Here is a 17457-nt window from a genome sequence, read left to right as displayed (position 1 = left end):
GCTAGTAACTTAATCATCTCCTTTGATGCTGCAGTAGAGGTTTGTATAGTGTCTACTGCTAGATGCTATGTAAGAGCACTTCTGAGGTAATTAGTGTCCTGTCCTGAAGGTAAATTTTTGCTTGTGGAGGGATGTACCAGTGAAAACTAAAATCCATTAGATTTTCTTTCAGGAAGTTTTGCTAGGCTAGAGAATAACATGATCTTTAGGCATTAATAAGGTTCAGCCTTGATGGGGACAGCCTCTTGTGAGAAAAGACCGTTGGTCTGTTCTGCCCACAGGCAGCAGGGGTGAGCTGGCTCCTCTCTCCGCACCCCTGGGAAGGCAGGGGCAGGTGTACCCTCAGCGGTAGAGGCTTTGTCAAGTGCGGTTAGGATGCTCCTCTAGTGCAAGCAGCTTCTCACCTTGTGTAGTGCCAAGAGACCCCATGTTAGGAAAGGGAAGAGCAGCTCCCTTAAGCAGCACAGCTCCTAAATTAAGCCAGAGACCGTAACTGACACGCTGGCCCTTGCTCTGGCCCCCAATTCTTGCTCACCTCCATGTGCTACTTTCTCATTCATATGCTGTGGTGACTTAAACTCCTGGGGTGCCCAATGGTTTAGTGTAACCTGAGGGAGAACATGCAGATGCAGCTGGAGCAGTGCGTAGGGTAATGTGCGTCTGTTAAAAATGAGGCCTCAAAGGTGCTGGAAGCCCTCTGATGGCCTAATAATAATTATCAATCCTAATAAAAACTAGTGAACTCTTCACCTCCTGGCAGAAGGCTGGAATAATAACTGTGGAGTCTTTGTTCGGTCAGAGGTAAGAATGGGCTAGCCTTGTGCAAAAACATTCCCTGGGCTCCGTCCTCTTGCATCCAGTCCTCCACTGTCTGCGTTTTTATCTTTCTGAATTATGAGAGGGAATGGCTTTTTTTTTTTCCCTTCCTCTCCCATGCTTCTGCGACAGGAGCAAGGGGGAAGAGGGATTAGTGAGCTAATTAGAAGTGATCATGTCTATCAACACTAATTAACAATCTTGTGGTCTCACTTGCGTGTTCTTTTGAGCTGCTCCCCTTCGGGACAGTGTCACAATCACCCCCTGCCTTTGGGGCTGCTCTGTCCCTTCTGCGCTGATTGGAAGTGATAGCCCGGCTGTGTGTCCTGTCGGGTAGGGACAGCGCTGCTCGGGATGTGCTTTCTAGGCTGCAACATTCCCTTTTGGTTTCTGCTGTCACCAGGGGCTCCCTGAGCCTCTGTGGGCACAACACTGCCGCTGCTAATGACCACAGAATGAAAATGGCAGGGGGATTTGTTTTCAACACCTCTTTATTCCAGTGGCTTTTTCACTTGTGGCACTAGAACTTATTCCTGGCAGAGCTAAATGAGCCAAGATAGGGACTGTCTGCCTGGTCTTCCTTGGAGCTGGAGCAGAGGGGAGGTTCCATTCCCAGCTCTGCACTAACATTTCAACAGCAGATCAGGTACTTGTTCTCGCAAAACAGTCCCAAGAATTTATAAGTGCAAGACCTAAGATAAGTTGTCTTTCTTTTATCACTGGTACGATGCCTGTACTGCAGGATAGCAGTAAAAAAGTTAAAAATATTAACAGACTTGCCAAGCAGACTGACTTAGCTGGATTGATTGGCCACCGGGAGTCCTACCAGAATAATTAAACTGCTCCTTCCCTCCATTTCCCTGTTTAAAAACAGGATGAGGTGAGAGAAAGAGGAGTCTACGATGAGGACAGGAAAACTTTGTTCCTGTTTTCCTCTGCTCAGATAGGTGTTTGCTACAGAATGCTCAGGTTGTGTCTGATTCCAGCCTCGTCCCCTGTCTTGTGTTGGCTGTACAGAGCTAGTGAGGCAAGGAAAGAGCATCCTAAACTTACGTGGAAGAGCCGTACTGGAGGATATAGGTACTCGCTAAACCAGAACTTCTGAAGTCTCTCGTGCACTGAAGTACAAACCAGAGGGAGCATAGCTTAACTCTGACTGCTTCTTAACAGGGCTGGATGATGCAGAGGGCAGGGGGAAGACAGTGTTTGGAGGTTCAGGAACAGGAGAGAAAACAAAGAAAACATGTTGGCAGTCATAGTTTTATTCAAAAGTGGAATATAATTTCATCTGGGCATAATGAAACTGGCAGTAATGCTTCATGATTTTTGCTTCTGTATTGACTGGAAGTCAGGTGATTTACCTTCTGGAGTAGAAGCTGACAGTATAGGTAAAGTAACAGATTTAAACAGACAGAATAGGAAGGAAACTATTAAAATATCTCAATAGGAATACTGAAGTACCTGAAGGGTGTGGCGAGGCAGTGGGCTGTGGAGCTGTCAATGTGGTGGTGGTGTACCCAGCACAAGACAGGATTGTGGAGCTTTAACAAATAAATTTTAGACAAATGATGAAAGTGGTGTACATTTACTTTAGAGCCTCTGTTGTTCAAAGTGTCAGGTATCAAAAAGAGTCTTGTTTTGGTCTCGGGTTGCTGTCTCTTATTCTAGAAATGTCACATTTGCAGGATTCTTTTCATGATGCTAGTAGCGAAGATTGATTTTGAAAGTTTTCCCACAAATCTGTCTCAGTAAGGAAAAGCAATGCCCAGGGAATAATTTAAAGTCTTAACCCTGGAGCATCAGAGAGTGTAGGGGATGACGAGTACCCCTGGTTCTGGATTGTGGGAAGGTATGTCCTAACCCAGAGAGTCCCGAGTCCAGGGAAGCCAACAAGAAAGCTTTCCAAGAGGCCTTTCAGGTCTGTGTTGGTGTGTTCAGTTGAAACTTTGTAATTCACTGGGTGGTGTGTCTGCACTAAACTCATGAAAATGATTGACAGAAACTTTCCCGTACCCTGGTCCTTCTCTTCCTGGCATTGCAGCAGCTTTCTCAGACTCGTTGGCTGCAGGGAGCTGTTGATCCTACAGTATTCAGGCATGAAGGCTTTGAGAGCGTGCCACAGCACTCACAATGTCAGTAACGATTTCTGCCTAATGCAGCTTTTTGGTAGTGTCATCTCTCATTATCGCATGGGCTTTCCTTGGGCTTTTCCTTGTCTCTCATTCAGAATTTTGACCTTCCTTATTAATTAAGCAGCACCTTTCCTACAGCCAGTGATTGAGTTATTCAGTAATACCTGCCTAAAGCCATCATAATAAAGGACAGAAGTTCTTTTTAATGCAAATGATTTGGTTCCAGATGTTTTGATCACATGAAATGATGGCTCAAATTAACCAGAGATTGGATTAAGCAACAGACTACCTTGGCTGCTTTTTCTAATCATCGTGACTCCTAACATGTTTGTTTCCCAGAGCATGCCCTCAAGAAGGCAGTGTAGCCCCCAGTTTTCATCTGTGAAAACAGTGAAACAAAAATAGAGGCAAACTATCTAGCATAGGTGTTGCATTTTCACAGCAAAGATCTTTCCATAAATGTTACCCACTGCTAAGATGCTGCTCTGACTTCTTGTGATGTTCTGGGAAGGAATTATTCAGGGTGTACAGGAGACACGGTGGTCCTTGTAGTAACTGTTAGGGACTTTGTCCAAGGCTTTTCGGGTGCTGCATCATCCTTCTACAGTCTAAGCAAGTTCTTCTATAGGGAATAGATTGTTAGTGGATGGGTCAGGGACTTAGAAGGCAAAATCCAGAACAGGATTCAGTGACTTAATCGCTGAACTTCAAAAACAATTTCAGGCTTCCAAGAGAAAGTATTTAATCATTTGAGTAACTTACCTGTGGATGTGCAGCAGATATTCTTTCTCCTAGTTATTAGATCGTGAGTAGCTGCCTTTCTGAAATCAGGCTGTACTCAGCCGCGGGTTACAGATTTAATTTGGGAAGTGCTAAGTAACAATCTCTGTACTGTTTACAGAAGCCAGAATAGGGAGTTGCAGCGGAATTTTCTGGTGTAAAATCTTACCATTTCTGCCAAGGGTTTATTATTTGGAGCTGAGCAAAGAGAGAGAAGAGTGGATCTACAAACTTGACATGTCTTCCTTTTTTTTTTTTTTCTTTCTCTCTTTCTTTTCTTTTTGTTTTCTTTCCCTGGTTTCTCCATGCAGCTCGGATTGGAAAAATGAAAAGGAGGAAGCAAGACGAAGGGCAGGTATGTCCCCTCTGCAGCCGACCTCTGTCAGGATCCGAGGAGGAGATGAGTAGGCATGTGGAACAATGCCTTGCAAAGGTAGAGGCGCAGCAGGATCACCAGCTGCCATTCCCTTCTCCCTACTCCTAGCTTTGTCTGCAGTTGACCTAACATGGGGCAAAAACTAACATTGCTGAGCTTGCAGGCAATGCTAACTGTCTCCCTAAGATCTGTAGTCACTTCTCTTTGTCTTAGAAGATGAATTCTTCTGGATTTTTCTCCTGTTGCATTAGTAACTTTTTTACTTCATGCACCCTTTTGCTGTTATTGAAGACTCAGTTATAGACTAAAGGTAGAGCTATTGAAGTTCATGAAGCCTTTTGTAGGACTTCATGCTTCCTATGTAGCACAGTGGGAAGAGTTCTTTCTGATCTCTGCCTTTGACAACATTAGAAATATTTTTTGTTGGGTTTTTTTGTAACAGACTGGCATTTGTAAATGTTGCATGACTACCTTACTCCAGGAAGTGCATTTGAGCAGAACCCTCCTCCTGCCGTTCATCCGAAAAACAGCAAGGAAGAAGGAGGAACAAGCCCTAGAGGAGGGAGTTGCATCATAGGGCTTTCTGTGCTTGTTTCTCAGGAAAAGCCCACAGTAGAGATAACAAATTCATTCTTGTTGCCTCAGAGGTGCATGGTGTGAAGAGAGGTGTCTTCCGATCAATGTGCCCCAAAAATGCTCTAGGAGAACTTTCCTGCTGGGGGTCAAAGGAATCAGTGGTTTACATAGTAGGGGAATTGTGCATGCAATGCAGGGGGATGCATGTTGAAATGCACATTAGCATTGTTGTAGGAACCAGAGCTTAAATTGTCGTGTGTAAAAGTGATGAACCTGCAACTTTTGATCTCAAGGTTATCAAGTTCTTCCAGCACCCATTTACTTCTAGATTTAGATCACTTGGGATGGGGTCGGGAGTAGATGCTGCTGTCTGCTCTATACTTAGCTGTCCTGGGAACAGTCCAGCTTTCCTTCTCCATCCCACCATGAGTTATTAACCCCAAAGAGGTATTTCATGCATCTCAACGGTCTGCCCCTGCTTTACCCTGCGCAGAGAGAAGGTTCATGCATGACTGAGGATGACTCTGTGGACATCGAGAATGAGAACAGCAACCGCTTTGAAGAGTACGAATGGTGCGGGCAGAAGAGGATACGGGCTACTACTCTCCTGGAAGGAGGATTTCGAGGTGCGCCAGTGTTTTGGGGACCCTTGTAAATCATTCTGCTGTGGAAATTGATCATTGCTTATCTTTAAGGGGAGAGATCTGGATATTTGCCTTTCACAAAGGGCAGGACCTTCAGCCTTTGTCAGAATGTAAAGTGATTTCAGCTTTGTGCCTCTCTCAAATGATGAGAGTCAAAATTTGTGCAAGTCTTGAACAAAAGCGTTGCATTATTTCTTGCTTGAGAAATGTGGCTGAAGAGGGAATGAGTAGAATGGGGAGATCATTTGCAGAAAATAGCTTCTTATATGTTACACATAGTAAGAAATACATGGAAATATGTGAAGAGAGGCAAATAGAAATGAAATTGTAAAAATTCCCAGCCTGGAGTGACGAAAGCTGGTGTATCAGCCTCTGGTGATGTATTGAAGGTGACAGCTAAGTCGCTTTAGCACCTGCATAAAATATTAAAGGGCCAGTTGTGCATTTATCACTCCATCCCTTTTAAGGTTGATAAATGAGAATCCAGGAACCTGCTCTGCACCTCCAGCACTGCAAACCCTTAGGGCTCCCAGACAAACACATTTTATTTTTCCTCCTTCTTTTGCTCCTTCCCCAGTGACGGGGAAATCAGTTACTGAGGAGAGAGTGAGTTATGGCAAAATTTGACCTCTCGTGAGCTTTATTGGTGAATGTAATTTTAGCTAGAAACCTGGCCCCTTTCTTATACTCAGCCCTTTGGCCTCGAAGAGGAGGATTTACTAAACTGTTTGTTGGCATGAACCTCTGGCACTAAGGAGAATCTCTTGCAAGCAACCCACGTAGTGCATGCCTAATGAGAGGAGGAATGCTGGCTCCCCCTGTTCAATAAAGAGGATGGGATGTGATCTCTTCCTATATTATCTTGAATTTTAATTTAAAATATCTCAAGGGGAAAGGCTACTATGTTAAGGGAGTTGGACTTAAAAGCCAGCTGTGTGCTCAGTGACAACGTGGCACTCCTGATCGGCTCTTACCTTTTTCTGAAATTAAATTGTAGCTGAGTTGTGGCAGAGCAGGTGATCAGGAGCACAGAGGTGAAGGAGCAGCAGCTTTGGGTTTTAAAGGCTAGCCAGTGAAGCTCATACTGTCACTTGCTGTGTCTGTAGCCTTACCTACCTTAACTTTTTTTGTGCCTGCATGGAGAGTTGCATCTGTACATGATTCCAGGTAGAGGTCTGATGAGGCCATGCAGTGCCTTATGTATTATAGTCACTACTGTCCATAGCAGGGAAGGATGTGATGTCTTGTCGCTGCTAGTCCTGATTAAAAAAAAAAACAAAAACTACTCAGTTCATTTCTGCCCTTTTTTGTGCATGCATAATTTCTTCCTTCACCCCCACCAGACAGTTGAGTTTGAGAAGAGTATTCCACTTCCTTCATCATGGACATTGTACTGTCTTCACCTAGTTCAGCGTTCCTGGTTGTTTTTGAGTTCACTCACTGAAGTGCGATCTGGACCTTTCATATGGTTTCAGGTATATGGAGACTCTTTCAAATGAGGCTTCAGGTGGATGAAATGTGTTTAATTGTGATTAGACTGTGTAAATGCAAAGTACTTGCTCCTCATTGCATTTTCTTCCTTATTTTAAGGAGTTCCCAAATGCGTCGGTTTGCATTATACAGATCAACTGCTTTCTTCTGCCAGAAGTTAGATTCTAGCATCAGTCAGGGCTGTAACCTCTTCTAGATGGCTGCGCGTGCATGGACAGGTACTTCTGTCTTTCGTACTTAGAAATAGCCTTGCTTCCATCAGGAAGTATGGGGTCCGTCTCTTCTTTCCTTTTTTGAGACCTTCATGACACCTTCAAGAGTATTTAGTTGCATGAACAGATCCAGCAAAGGATCAGAAGTCTAGGAGTAAAGTAGAGCACAACTAGATGCAGTTCTAAACCCCTCCATAATTACCCTGATGAGAAGGCTTTTGGATTAGACTCCTTCCCTTTGTGGTGCTGGATGAAAGGTGTTGGTAGATCAGCTCACAGGCTGACCCCTTTAGCATTTGTAGTGAGGAACATCCTCCCTGTGCAGCTTTTGGTGGCAGAGCCAGTGCTGAAGAAATGACTCCACCTGAGCAGCTGGCACGTCCCTAGCGTGCACATTTCTCCCTGCCCTTCCTCCTCTGGAGCACGCCTCTGCTGGCAGCTGGATTCGGCAGCTGTATGCTCCTGTAGAGAGGCGACTTCTTCCCTAAACAGGGGAACTTCTTGCCACCAACTTTCTACCTAGCATTTTGGGATGAGCAGATAATATCTGGAGGGGGTACCTACCTACTCTATGCAAGAAATTTCTGCAAAATCGGGAGGCTGAAAAAGCAAAGCTGGAACAATCTCCCATAGTTGGCTGATTGTATCTCTTTTTAAGCAAGTTATGCTTTTTCATGCTCCCTTTTGTGGTTCTTATATTGTCTCTGGCTGCTGGCATTCGGAGGTCTCCATCAGTCAGGCCAGCTTTGTGTACTCTCAGGTAACCTTAAGGTGACTGTCTTTTTTCCTTTCTCTGCCAGTGTTGGCTCTTGCCTTGTTTTAGGGACAGAATTCTTAATTTACAGCCCTGAAGCACAGCGCAATGTTTTGGAGATGCTTTCCAATGCTTAAAACTGCTTTGTCTGGAGTTGGCAAGGCCCTCGTTAACCCCCGTCACCCGAGGCTTTGTGTTTGGCTCTGTTCCCTTTGCTGAGAAGTAGCAGCGATGTGGAAATCGAAGGCCTTTTATAATGCCAGACAGCCTTTGCCAGGCTGCAGGAATGTCACCAGTGTCTAAAGAGATGACATGAGGAAATACATAAAACCAGAGGGGAAAATAGATGGCCGTGTGTCTCATTAATTTTGGTTTTAATGGTGTGTTGCTTTGAGGAGATGTCACAGCTGGGCGAAGGGGGAGCAGGATGCTGGCCAGCGTGTATTGCATGAGTCGGTCAGTCCGTTGGGCAGCATTACAGAAGTGACTCAAACTTAACGCAGGTCCTGGCTTACTCTTTTTATCATTTTTGGTTAGTGGATAAAGTTCATAACACCCTCAAGGTGAGGAAAACTCTTTGCTACTTATATGAAAGGTCTTTCCAGGTTCTCAGGTGGAGTAAGGTTGGGAAATCTTGGGGTTTTTCTTCTTGAAAACAGAAAGGGCATGGAAATGAACAGCCCTGCTCAGATTTTGTGGAAGGTGGCCTAATACTTGGGATCAATCACAGGCTGAAACTCTCACTTGTGTGGTTCCTAGGATGATACTTGCTTCCAGAGCGCTTGCAGGGAAGACTTGCTCCTGTCACCTGGGGGGATGTCTTAGAAGGTGGAAATAGTCTTCTGTGTTGGTGTTACAGCTGCAGATCCCCAGTCAGGTCTAGTGCAGCAGAGCCAAAGCACACCACCTGGCCCGCCACAACTGGACATATTTGAGGCAGCAGGTGGAAAGAACAAGAGATAGCAGCAAGTAGGAATATGACAGAACCGAGAAGCTCTGGGGTCGGTATGTTGTCTCTTAAGCTGTTGGGTTAGGTGAAGGTGTTCAGTCAGGAAATACTTGATACTTTTAGCTGTCCGTCTGACTTCTTAAAGCACCATTTGCTATCACTTAATTTGCTTACCCAAAACTGGAAGAATGCAGGGCGTAAATGAAGATTATTTGCAATTATATGGGATTTGGAACCACTTTGCTTCAGCAGAGGGTCCTGCTTGAAATAGGGCTTTAGAGTAGGAGAGTTGTTGCTTCTGTTTGGGTAGGTGCAGAAGGCTACCAGCATGAAATACCAACGCTGTTTAAATCAATCACATGCTTCAGAGTGAAAAGCTATACAGATAAAATAATCAAATATTTCCCTATCTCTGTACAGTGTCACAAGACTGAAATTTCTCTTGAAATACCTGAACGTTCAGTAACCATCTATCCCCACGTCTCTGAATCATCCCTCTGAAGCTCTTTGTTATAGGGGATTATTTCATGCCATCTTTGTCTAATGAGTTTCTGTGTTTAGGAAGCCAACAAGGCTTCACAAGTGAAAGCATCAAGTGGCTCCCTCTCTGATGTGTTTTTTTTTAACGTTCAACATATTTGTAGCAATTCTTCTGTTCCTCTCCAGAATGGATGCACGTTACCCTCAGTGTTTACACTGTAAGGTTATCCCTTTAAAGAATTCCTGAGGGAAGTTCAAAAGGGTTTTTTTTCTTTGAAAGATTCAGTGTCTCTTTTTGTGTGTATGTCTCTTACTTGAAAGAAGGGAAAGGGAGGGGGGGAGTGAAAAAAAAAAGTGCTTTATCTGAAAAGAATCACATCAGCTCCGTGCTGATAGAAGCCGCTGTCATCGCTTAAACGGCTTAGCGCAGTCAAAAGGCAAGAGGACTTAAAACAGTGTCTTACACAGGGATCGATGGGTGGAACACATAACTCGTAACTGAAAAAAAAAAAAAGCAGCAGCACGGGTTGGGGGGGTGGGGGGAGAGATAACGGTAATGATTGCATTGAGGGAAGCTTGAGGGAGGCTTGTTCTTTGTAACACAGCTTCAAAGGTGTCTGGACCAGCGCCTAAGCAAACTGTCCTGTGAAGTCTCTGCCTCTGTAGGTCTAGGGGGAGGCGGGGGGGGATGCTTGCACCCTTCTGTTTCTTAGCAGATGGGACAAAGATTAGTAAATGCCAGGTTAGCAGCTCCCTTCTGCTGCTTCGGATTTGAGGAGAGGATTTTGTCACTTGGCCTCTCGCTGTCCGTTCCGGGAAGATGGCTTGTCCAGGAGAGGGGAAGGAGGCAAGCGGTGGATGGGGCGGTTGGGGAGATGGGATGGGGGGGCGGGATGTCAGTTTATCGATCGCACCTCAGTCAGGAGAGCTGCAGGCGCAGTGCTCTGAGCACGAGCGGCAGCGTGCTTAATGTGATTGAAAGGCAGTTAAAATGGCGGTGACCTTTTCAGGGGGAATTAGATTGCCTGCCAAGAGTGGTTAGAGGGAGTGATAACGCCAGCTTGAGGAAGCTGTCCAGTCTGCTTCAAAGGGAGAGAGACAGAGACGGGGAAAGCAAGCTGGCAGCAAGTACCATTTAAAGCACGAACTGTGTGGTCTGATAGAACAGAGATTGCTGTCCTCTTTAGATATGGAAGAATTGAAGAATTGTAGCTAAGTTCTCTCCACCCACCCCGTCGTCCTCTTCTCCCCTCCAGCTCCCCCAGAAAAAAGCATTCCTCTGGGCACAGTAGCAAGGTAGTCACCACTGCTCTTCTGGGTTTCTTTTCCTTCAGCAGATCAGTTGCATCAAAAATAACACAGAAGAGAGAAAGACTTTGAAAATGTTAAAATGGTAAGCAGGGCATTTTCAGGGAAGGATACTTTCTAAGAAAGATCAACATGACAAGGATCTGTCTGATAGATTGCGATAACTCTTGAAGAAGGAAAAACACACAGGGATTACTTAACTCTGAAGTTTCTCTTTATTTCTCCATGCTGCCCTCCTCCCAGGCTACCAAAGGGTTTGTATCTGTTTGTTAATGTCTTACCAAGGGAAAAGAGCAGCACGACTTGGCATATGCATCGAGGGACTTGAGTAAAGCCTTATAAGCTGTAACAAACTACAGTTACCCTTGGGTGCCCATTTGCATTGGATCTCATGTCGTGTCCCATTAGAGCAGCTGCCTGGAAAGTGGGACTATGTTAAAATGCCTAAAAGTTTCTGACAGATGGCTGCAGTCCCTCTGTCAGCTTTCTGTCTCTGCAGAATCGAGATGTGCTTTGGTTTGAGCAGAAAATATTGTAGGCCAGCCTTTGCCCAGCATGAGTTAGTTGTCCAAGAAAGAGCGTTGAGGCAATAGCTATATTCTCTGCCAATTTGTTCTCCTTCTAAATACATGCAATATCAGAAACATGCCCTCAGGTGTGAGGTCCTGTCCTCAAAATCTAAGTAGATGCTTTTCAGTTCTGCTTCAGTAGCAGGTGTTTGTGAACGTAGTGACTTCGCTCATGTCTGGTACTGCTTGGCAGAAAGCTCCAAATAGAAGAGCAAAACTCAGTTGCACTTCTCAGTGTAATTTCATCAACACCAAGCTCTACAACAAAACTCTGCAAAATCTGTTTGACACATACGTGGAAACTGAGCATGGAGAAGCATCTTCTCTAATGTTATGAAGATAGTAGTGAAGCTGGCAACAGAGCTTAAAAGTCTTGCTCTAGAATCTCACCTAGTAGTCAGCCGTGCCCTCTTTTTCATGTAAAATATAATGAGGCATACAGAAAAGCTTCAGGAGGCAAGGAGAATTTCCATTTTTCCATGCCATGAGGTTCAGGCTGCATTTAAGGTGATACTAGTAAGGGTATAAATACTGAAATTCAGCAAAAGAATTTGAGCTGAACAACAGAAGTGTGACTTCTCCTGAGAGAGTGTGTGGGAAAGAAAGCGTTGCTGGCATATTTAGACCTTTTGGAAGAATGGTCTAGTAACTAGAATCATCTTCCCCATTTCTGTGTAGGTGAGTCAGAATTCATTCATTTTACCCTGGCAGGCTAAAGCAAACTTCAGCTTGGATGCAAGAGCGGTCTGTGGTAAAAGTGTAGGGAATCTTTGCCGTAATGAAATTCTTAATCTTCCTCCCACTTAGCAAGAGCTCAGTTCAGTGCCTTTCTCTGTAACATTTCCTGTGTCAACGCCCCTCGTTGCTTAGTCTCTAAGGTGAATGCATTTATACATCTGAGCATCCTTCCCAGCCTCGCAGTCTTGGTATTTTAGCCTTCCTATATTTGGTTTGATACCTTCTACTGATCGCTTCTGCCTGCTGTAAGCTTCCAAGTAGCTGAGATGTATAAATTTCATGTTTCTCAAGTGCTTATTCTGTGCCTTATCCCCCCTTTAGAGGGCTGCTGAGTCCCAGAGCACTCGTATGCCTTACCTCAGCCCTTGTGTAAAACGGTGGTAATCCTGGTAATCCCTCTGTTGCTGAAGGACAGTACTTTGTACTTGTCTGATGGAGTAGCCCAACCACTCCTTAATGTTTGCACCTCTCTCCTTTGAGAGCAAGTGCTTGTCCATAAGGTAGTACTTGACCTAAAAATGCTAACAGATCTGTTTGCATAGCATTACATACAATAATCAGGTGGGCTGTACCTGAGTATTTGTTCGTAGTTTGTGTTCACATACAGAATTTGAGGGATTCTGTGGCTAATAAATGTCTCCTGGGTATTGTACTGTATATTAACATCAGAAGTTGACTTCAGTGAGCAGGAAAAACAGATGAGAATAGTACATGATTTAAAAAGAAAAAAGTTCAGAATTCCTACCTTACATACACAAGGCAGCGTGACCCACCATGTAATTGATGCTCAATATCATGTGTGTTTAAAGTTCATATAATGCTTCAAGGAACAGTGTTTGCTTCATTTTGGAACACAAAGTAATCAATGGGATTTAGCAAAGTAAAAATCACTTTAACTGGAAAAAAAATACTAGTGTTTATAGCTGTTAAAAGTCCTGATTGTTGATAGTACATTTTCATTAACTTGAACACATGCAAAAATTTAAGAACCTTAATTTTTATGCTCAAACTGCCAGAATTCATTAGCTGAAAGGGGTACAATCAACTAAACCTCACTGTTAGATTTACGATAAGATTTATCTGTGGGAGGAAGGGGAATTCTCTCCATTTGTCAGTATTACATATCGTGCTTGGGGGAGGAAAAGTGATGTCTGTCACCCGGCATCAGAGGAAGGAGGGAAAAAAAATAATTAAAAAGAAGACAGAAAATGTGGTTGTAACACTGTGAAATTGGCAGGGGGAGTAAGGGAGCAGGTAGCACCTAAAACTAGTCAGTTTTTTTAAACTGACTGGGTTTCAAGTTGACAGCATCCCTTTAAACTTCAGTTTTCTCAGATCTGAGACATGCAACATAGGATCTTCAACTTCCATCTGCACTTGCGTAGCTGCTCTCTGCCATACATTTTTCTAGTGGTCTGTTTGCTCTGGTTTTGAAAGTCCCAGGCTTTAAGACAGTCATTTTATAATTTCTGGTTTTTTCCAAGTGTCTGCAGTTTTGCTAGAACTGCAACCTACTTCTTGGACACTCAGGTCAAACTTCAGCCTTAAGCACACAGTAGTTGATTGACGTGATTTTAATAGCATTTTAGAATACAGTTGTTAAGTCAGGGGCAGTGAGATTTTTCTAAAGGAAAAAGGGAGCACGGGTCTCAATGGCTCTAAACAGCTCCTGTCTCCGCATGTCGTCTCTTACGCTTGGCGGTGAAACGCATTATCGAGTAGTGCCCGGAAAGTGGCTAACTGCGTTTGACACACGCCAACTCCCTGCCTCCACACTGGATAATTGCATTGTCAACTGTTCAGCAAAGTGGCAGGTGACACTGCAGCCGGATTGATTGTCCTAGTATGGAGGCTCCCAAGACTGTCAGCCACCCAATCGATAGAGTTTACACAAAACACTGTGACTGCATCTGTAACTAATTTCAGTTTGAACCTCGCAAGATGTGGCTGTCCCTGTTTCCTGGCCTCTCTTCTTCTTTTCTTGCATCTCCTCCCTGGGTGAGGAAGTTGCTTTTCTGCTGAAATCCCAGCTTTATTTTGTATTTTGGAGCTGGAAGTGAACAAATCAATGGTGTGTTTTGTGGTTTCAGAGTTGAGGGCATTACAGCACATGGCTAACTAGCAGCTCCAGTTTTGCAATCAATAGGCTGATCAATTGATTAAATTAGCACTGATTTTTCTTTCTTCTTTCCAACCTAGAAAAGAATTAGTTTGGGGGGAAGAGCACATGGGTTTGGCCTGTAAAATTCAGCCCTTGGTTTTTCCAGTCCTTGGCTGCCTTTCGCTCACAAATACAATCTCAGTGCTCATCATTATTTAAAGCAAACTGCATTGAGCCCCGCCACTGGCAGCAGCCTGTTGTAAGCCAGGGTGTCACTTTCAGCTGTTCACCAGCCTTGCTGCTTCATGCTCGGCTGCCTTAGAAAAGTCATCCTCCAAGCTCTGCTGTGCTGCTTTATTATTGGCAAAGTTGCGACATTCCTGTGATCCCTGTCAGTGGTGCTTATTGATCCAGTGATGTGAATCTGCTTAGTGATTCAAGATTACTTTAATTCTCCCTCTTCCTTTTTTGTTTGTTTCCACCCTCTCCCCAGGGGAGCAAAGGCTTTCAGATCCACCTTCCCCTGACTGTGAAAAACAAGCCATAGCTGCAAAGACCATGGCTGTTGCTGCTGCTTTTGTACTTCAGCTGTGGGTATTGAAGAGCAGCCTTTGAGATACACGTGAGGCTGTTCTCACTTTAGTGCATCGCGCTGGTGTGAGTCTCTAGGAGGCAGCTGTGCATGAATGGCTACACCAGATCAGACCTTTGGTCCGAGTGTGTTTTCCCCTCTGTAGCCACAATTCATACCTGATGGGTTACAGAGAGGCATAAAAGAAATCTCTGGAATACTCCTTGGTGCTGTGAGGGGCGGGGAAGCCTCTTCCCCCTGAGCCTTGCAGCAGCTGGCTCTTACCCCGTACAGTGGAGCTTGCCTGCCCTTTGTTCAGCACGCCGCTGCAAAATGATGTTAATGGTCATAAAATTATATGGCCCCTTTCTTTAAAGGCAGCTGTTCCTCTGATCTGTTAGCAAAGATCACTGTAAGTGTCCGAGACACTGATAAGCAGTCAGGTCTCTGGCAGCCCATTTGTGGCTCTGTGGGAGCTAATAGATGGCATCAGATGGATGCATCTGCTGTTTCAGGTGTATGCTATAATGACACAGTTGGGTGTCAGTTTTCCAGGTAAATCACTGTTTTGCTTGAAATGGTTCTGGCTCCAGAGAATTGAAACCCTTGTCCTGCAAACAGGCTGGGAAGCTTTTCATGGCACGTCATTTTTTCCTGCAACAGGCTGGGAAGCTCACCAGAAGAACTATTCTGTCCCTGTTTGTGCTAGGAAAAAATGGGGGAACAATTTCACTGCCTAAAAATGTGGCTGGGAGGGCGTGTTACAGACCTGCAGAAAGACTGCTGTTCAGCATGGCCTCATCTCTGCCTTCCTCTTGTTTTCAAGAATCTCTAATGGCTTTCTCTTTCTTCCCAAATGCCTTTTAAAATAAAACAGCATCCATGCCACCTTGTCCTCTTAGTACTAGTTTGGGATACTTCAGCAGCTGATGAAATAAACCCAGTTTAAAGCCGTTCTCGGGAAGTATGTGTGAGGCCTGGCCGTGTGTCTGCATAAACTACTTTTATTGCCTTCATTGTTTTTACTCTGCAAGAAGCCAACGAGTGACATTTCGTTAAGAAAATAGAGTGAACGTGCTGGAAAGGGAGGTTGGGCAGAAGGGGGTCACTGCAAGGAGTGTAATTAGCAAAGGCCAGTTCTGGAGATTTACGGGAGGCTTTTTTGTCTTCTTTCCTGAAACGTGTAAATTACCAGTGAGCAAAATGAATGCCTCTTCCCAGCCAAAACAGGCCCCAGTAGAGCTGCATGCCCCCGAGATGGATTTGGATTTAGACCCACTTCACAGAATTTACTCAAAATTCTGGATTTCTAGAATATATCTAATATAGATTTGACACCCACTCCACCCCCACTCTTTGGGAGCCAGACAGGAGAAATGCTAGTTGTACAGATGAATTTGATCCTCTGCATGAGCAGCATCCAGTAGCTGCATTCATAATGGTCGTGCAAATAATAATACTAACATCTTAGGTTTGTTCCTTAGTCTTGTTTGGAGCGATAATTGAACATAATTGAACATATACAGAACACCTGGTCCCCAGAACTGACTGAGCAGCCTGGACAGGAGCTGAGGAGCAGCGGTGGGGTGCGGTAGGTCTGTGCTTTCCTAGCTGTGCTGATGAAATTTGGCTGTGGTCATCTGGGTCTGCTCTGAGCTGGTTGTCTTTACCTTTCTGCTCCTGAGACTGCCAGTCTCTGTGTGAGCTCATGCCTGCGCAGGAGCCGGCAGTGCTGCCAACACCTGAAGTAGCATATGTTGTCACTTTGACCATCTGCTACTGAACATGATGGAGAAAAGGAGGGACTTGAATGTGAGGCCCTTTGTTCTGTGAATCTGCTTATATATCATGTTAATGACTCTCGATCTTAGCTTGAGCCACCATTCACTTGAGAGATGCTGAGATGACCGGTCATCGGGGGGTGGGGGGTGGGGGTGGGTGTTGCACAAAGGAGGTGAGATTTGAGAAGCAGTGCAGAGGTCAGAGAGCATGCTTAGGCATAGGGGATGGCTTAGGGGAAAAAAAGTGCTATGACATCTTACAAAAAGGGGAAGAAAAGGATCTCTGATGAGATTTATCTCCAGCCATTATTAATAGGCACATGGAAGAAAGTGGGAAGTGTTTTCCAGTCTCCTTCAAGCTCAGCTGATTCCTGTAGCCTGCCGGTGCCTACAGCCTGGCAGCAGCAGAGAGTCATGCGAATTTTTCTGCTTTTCAGACCTCTGAGTCAGTATTTCAATAACACTGTTGCTTGCGTGGAGTACCTAAATTTTTCAGAAACTGCCTGGAATTGGTGTTCAGGCAGGCTGCTCCGAGGCCAACCCAAGCAAAGCTGTGTACACAGTGCTGGAGGGTGGCGGGCGCTCTAGGTAAGTGATCTTGATAGGTACATTCTGATTGATGGGCGAGTTTGTCTCCCAAACTGTCACAGGGTTTATAGAGGTGCCACTCAATACCAGTGCTGGAATTGCTTGTCAGAGCACCTGGCTACAAGAGCAATGGGGATTGGAGACAGAGCTGTAACTTTGTTTTTTCTCTGCTTAATGGCCCCAGCATCTGACCTGCCTGCTCACTCCTGTTTGTCTGGACCTTAAGGAGGCAGCTGGGATTAAGATTGTCAGAGGATTGTGCTGCTTTAGCATTGGGAAGCTAATTGTATCAGGGCTGGCAGCATATGACGAGCAGTTGCCTCCTACCAAATGCATGGCAAGAGCAAAAAAAAAATCTTCCACAAGGAAAAGGAAAGATATAGTAGAGTCTGTATTTTGGGTGGTTCTTTTTTTTTTTTTTTTTCATCTGAAAGTAGCATTTTCAAATCCACATGTGGCATTTCGTTCCTCAGGCCTTAGGTGACTCTCCTTGTAAGAGTCGCAGCTGCTTCTGTGAATAACAGATTGTGTCTCTTGTGAATTCTTAGGTCAAACTCACAACTTAACATTCAGTTGTTCGATTTCACTTTG

General features: G+C 44.7%; 1 protein-coding gene across 4 annotated transcripts in view; it reads left to right on the top strand.

Annotated features, from left to right (window-relative positions):
* The window catches only part of RNF220 (ring finger protein 220), a 229237-nt gene that overhangs the window by 173862 nt on the left and 37918 nt on the right, over window positions 1-17457 (top strand). For 3 of the 4 annotated variants that reach the window (XM_037403812.1, XM_037403814.1, XM_037403815.1), the window contains 2 exons: window positions 4040-4161; window positions 5174-5306. In XM_037403812.1, coding sequence (XP_037259709.1) covers window positions 4040-4161; window positions 5174-5306 — 255 coding nt within the window. The remainder of the gene's footprint in view (window positions 1-4039; window positions 4162-5173; window positions 5307-17457) is intronic. The other variant, XM_037403813.1, reaches the window with a different exon arrangement.

The sequence above is a fragment of the Falco rusticolus genome, chromosome 11, assembly GCF_015220075.1.
Source record: "Falco rusticolus isolate bFalRus1 chromosome 11, bFalRus1.pri, whole genome shotgun sequence".
NCBI lineage: Eukaryota > Metazoa > Chordata > Aves > Falconiformes > Falconidae > Falco > Falco rusticolus.
The sequence above is the reverse complement of the archived record's forward strand: the minus strand, read 5'-3'. Positions and strand labels throughout refer to the sequence as shown.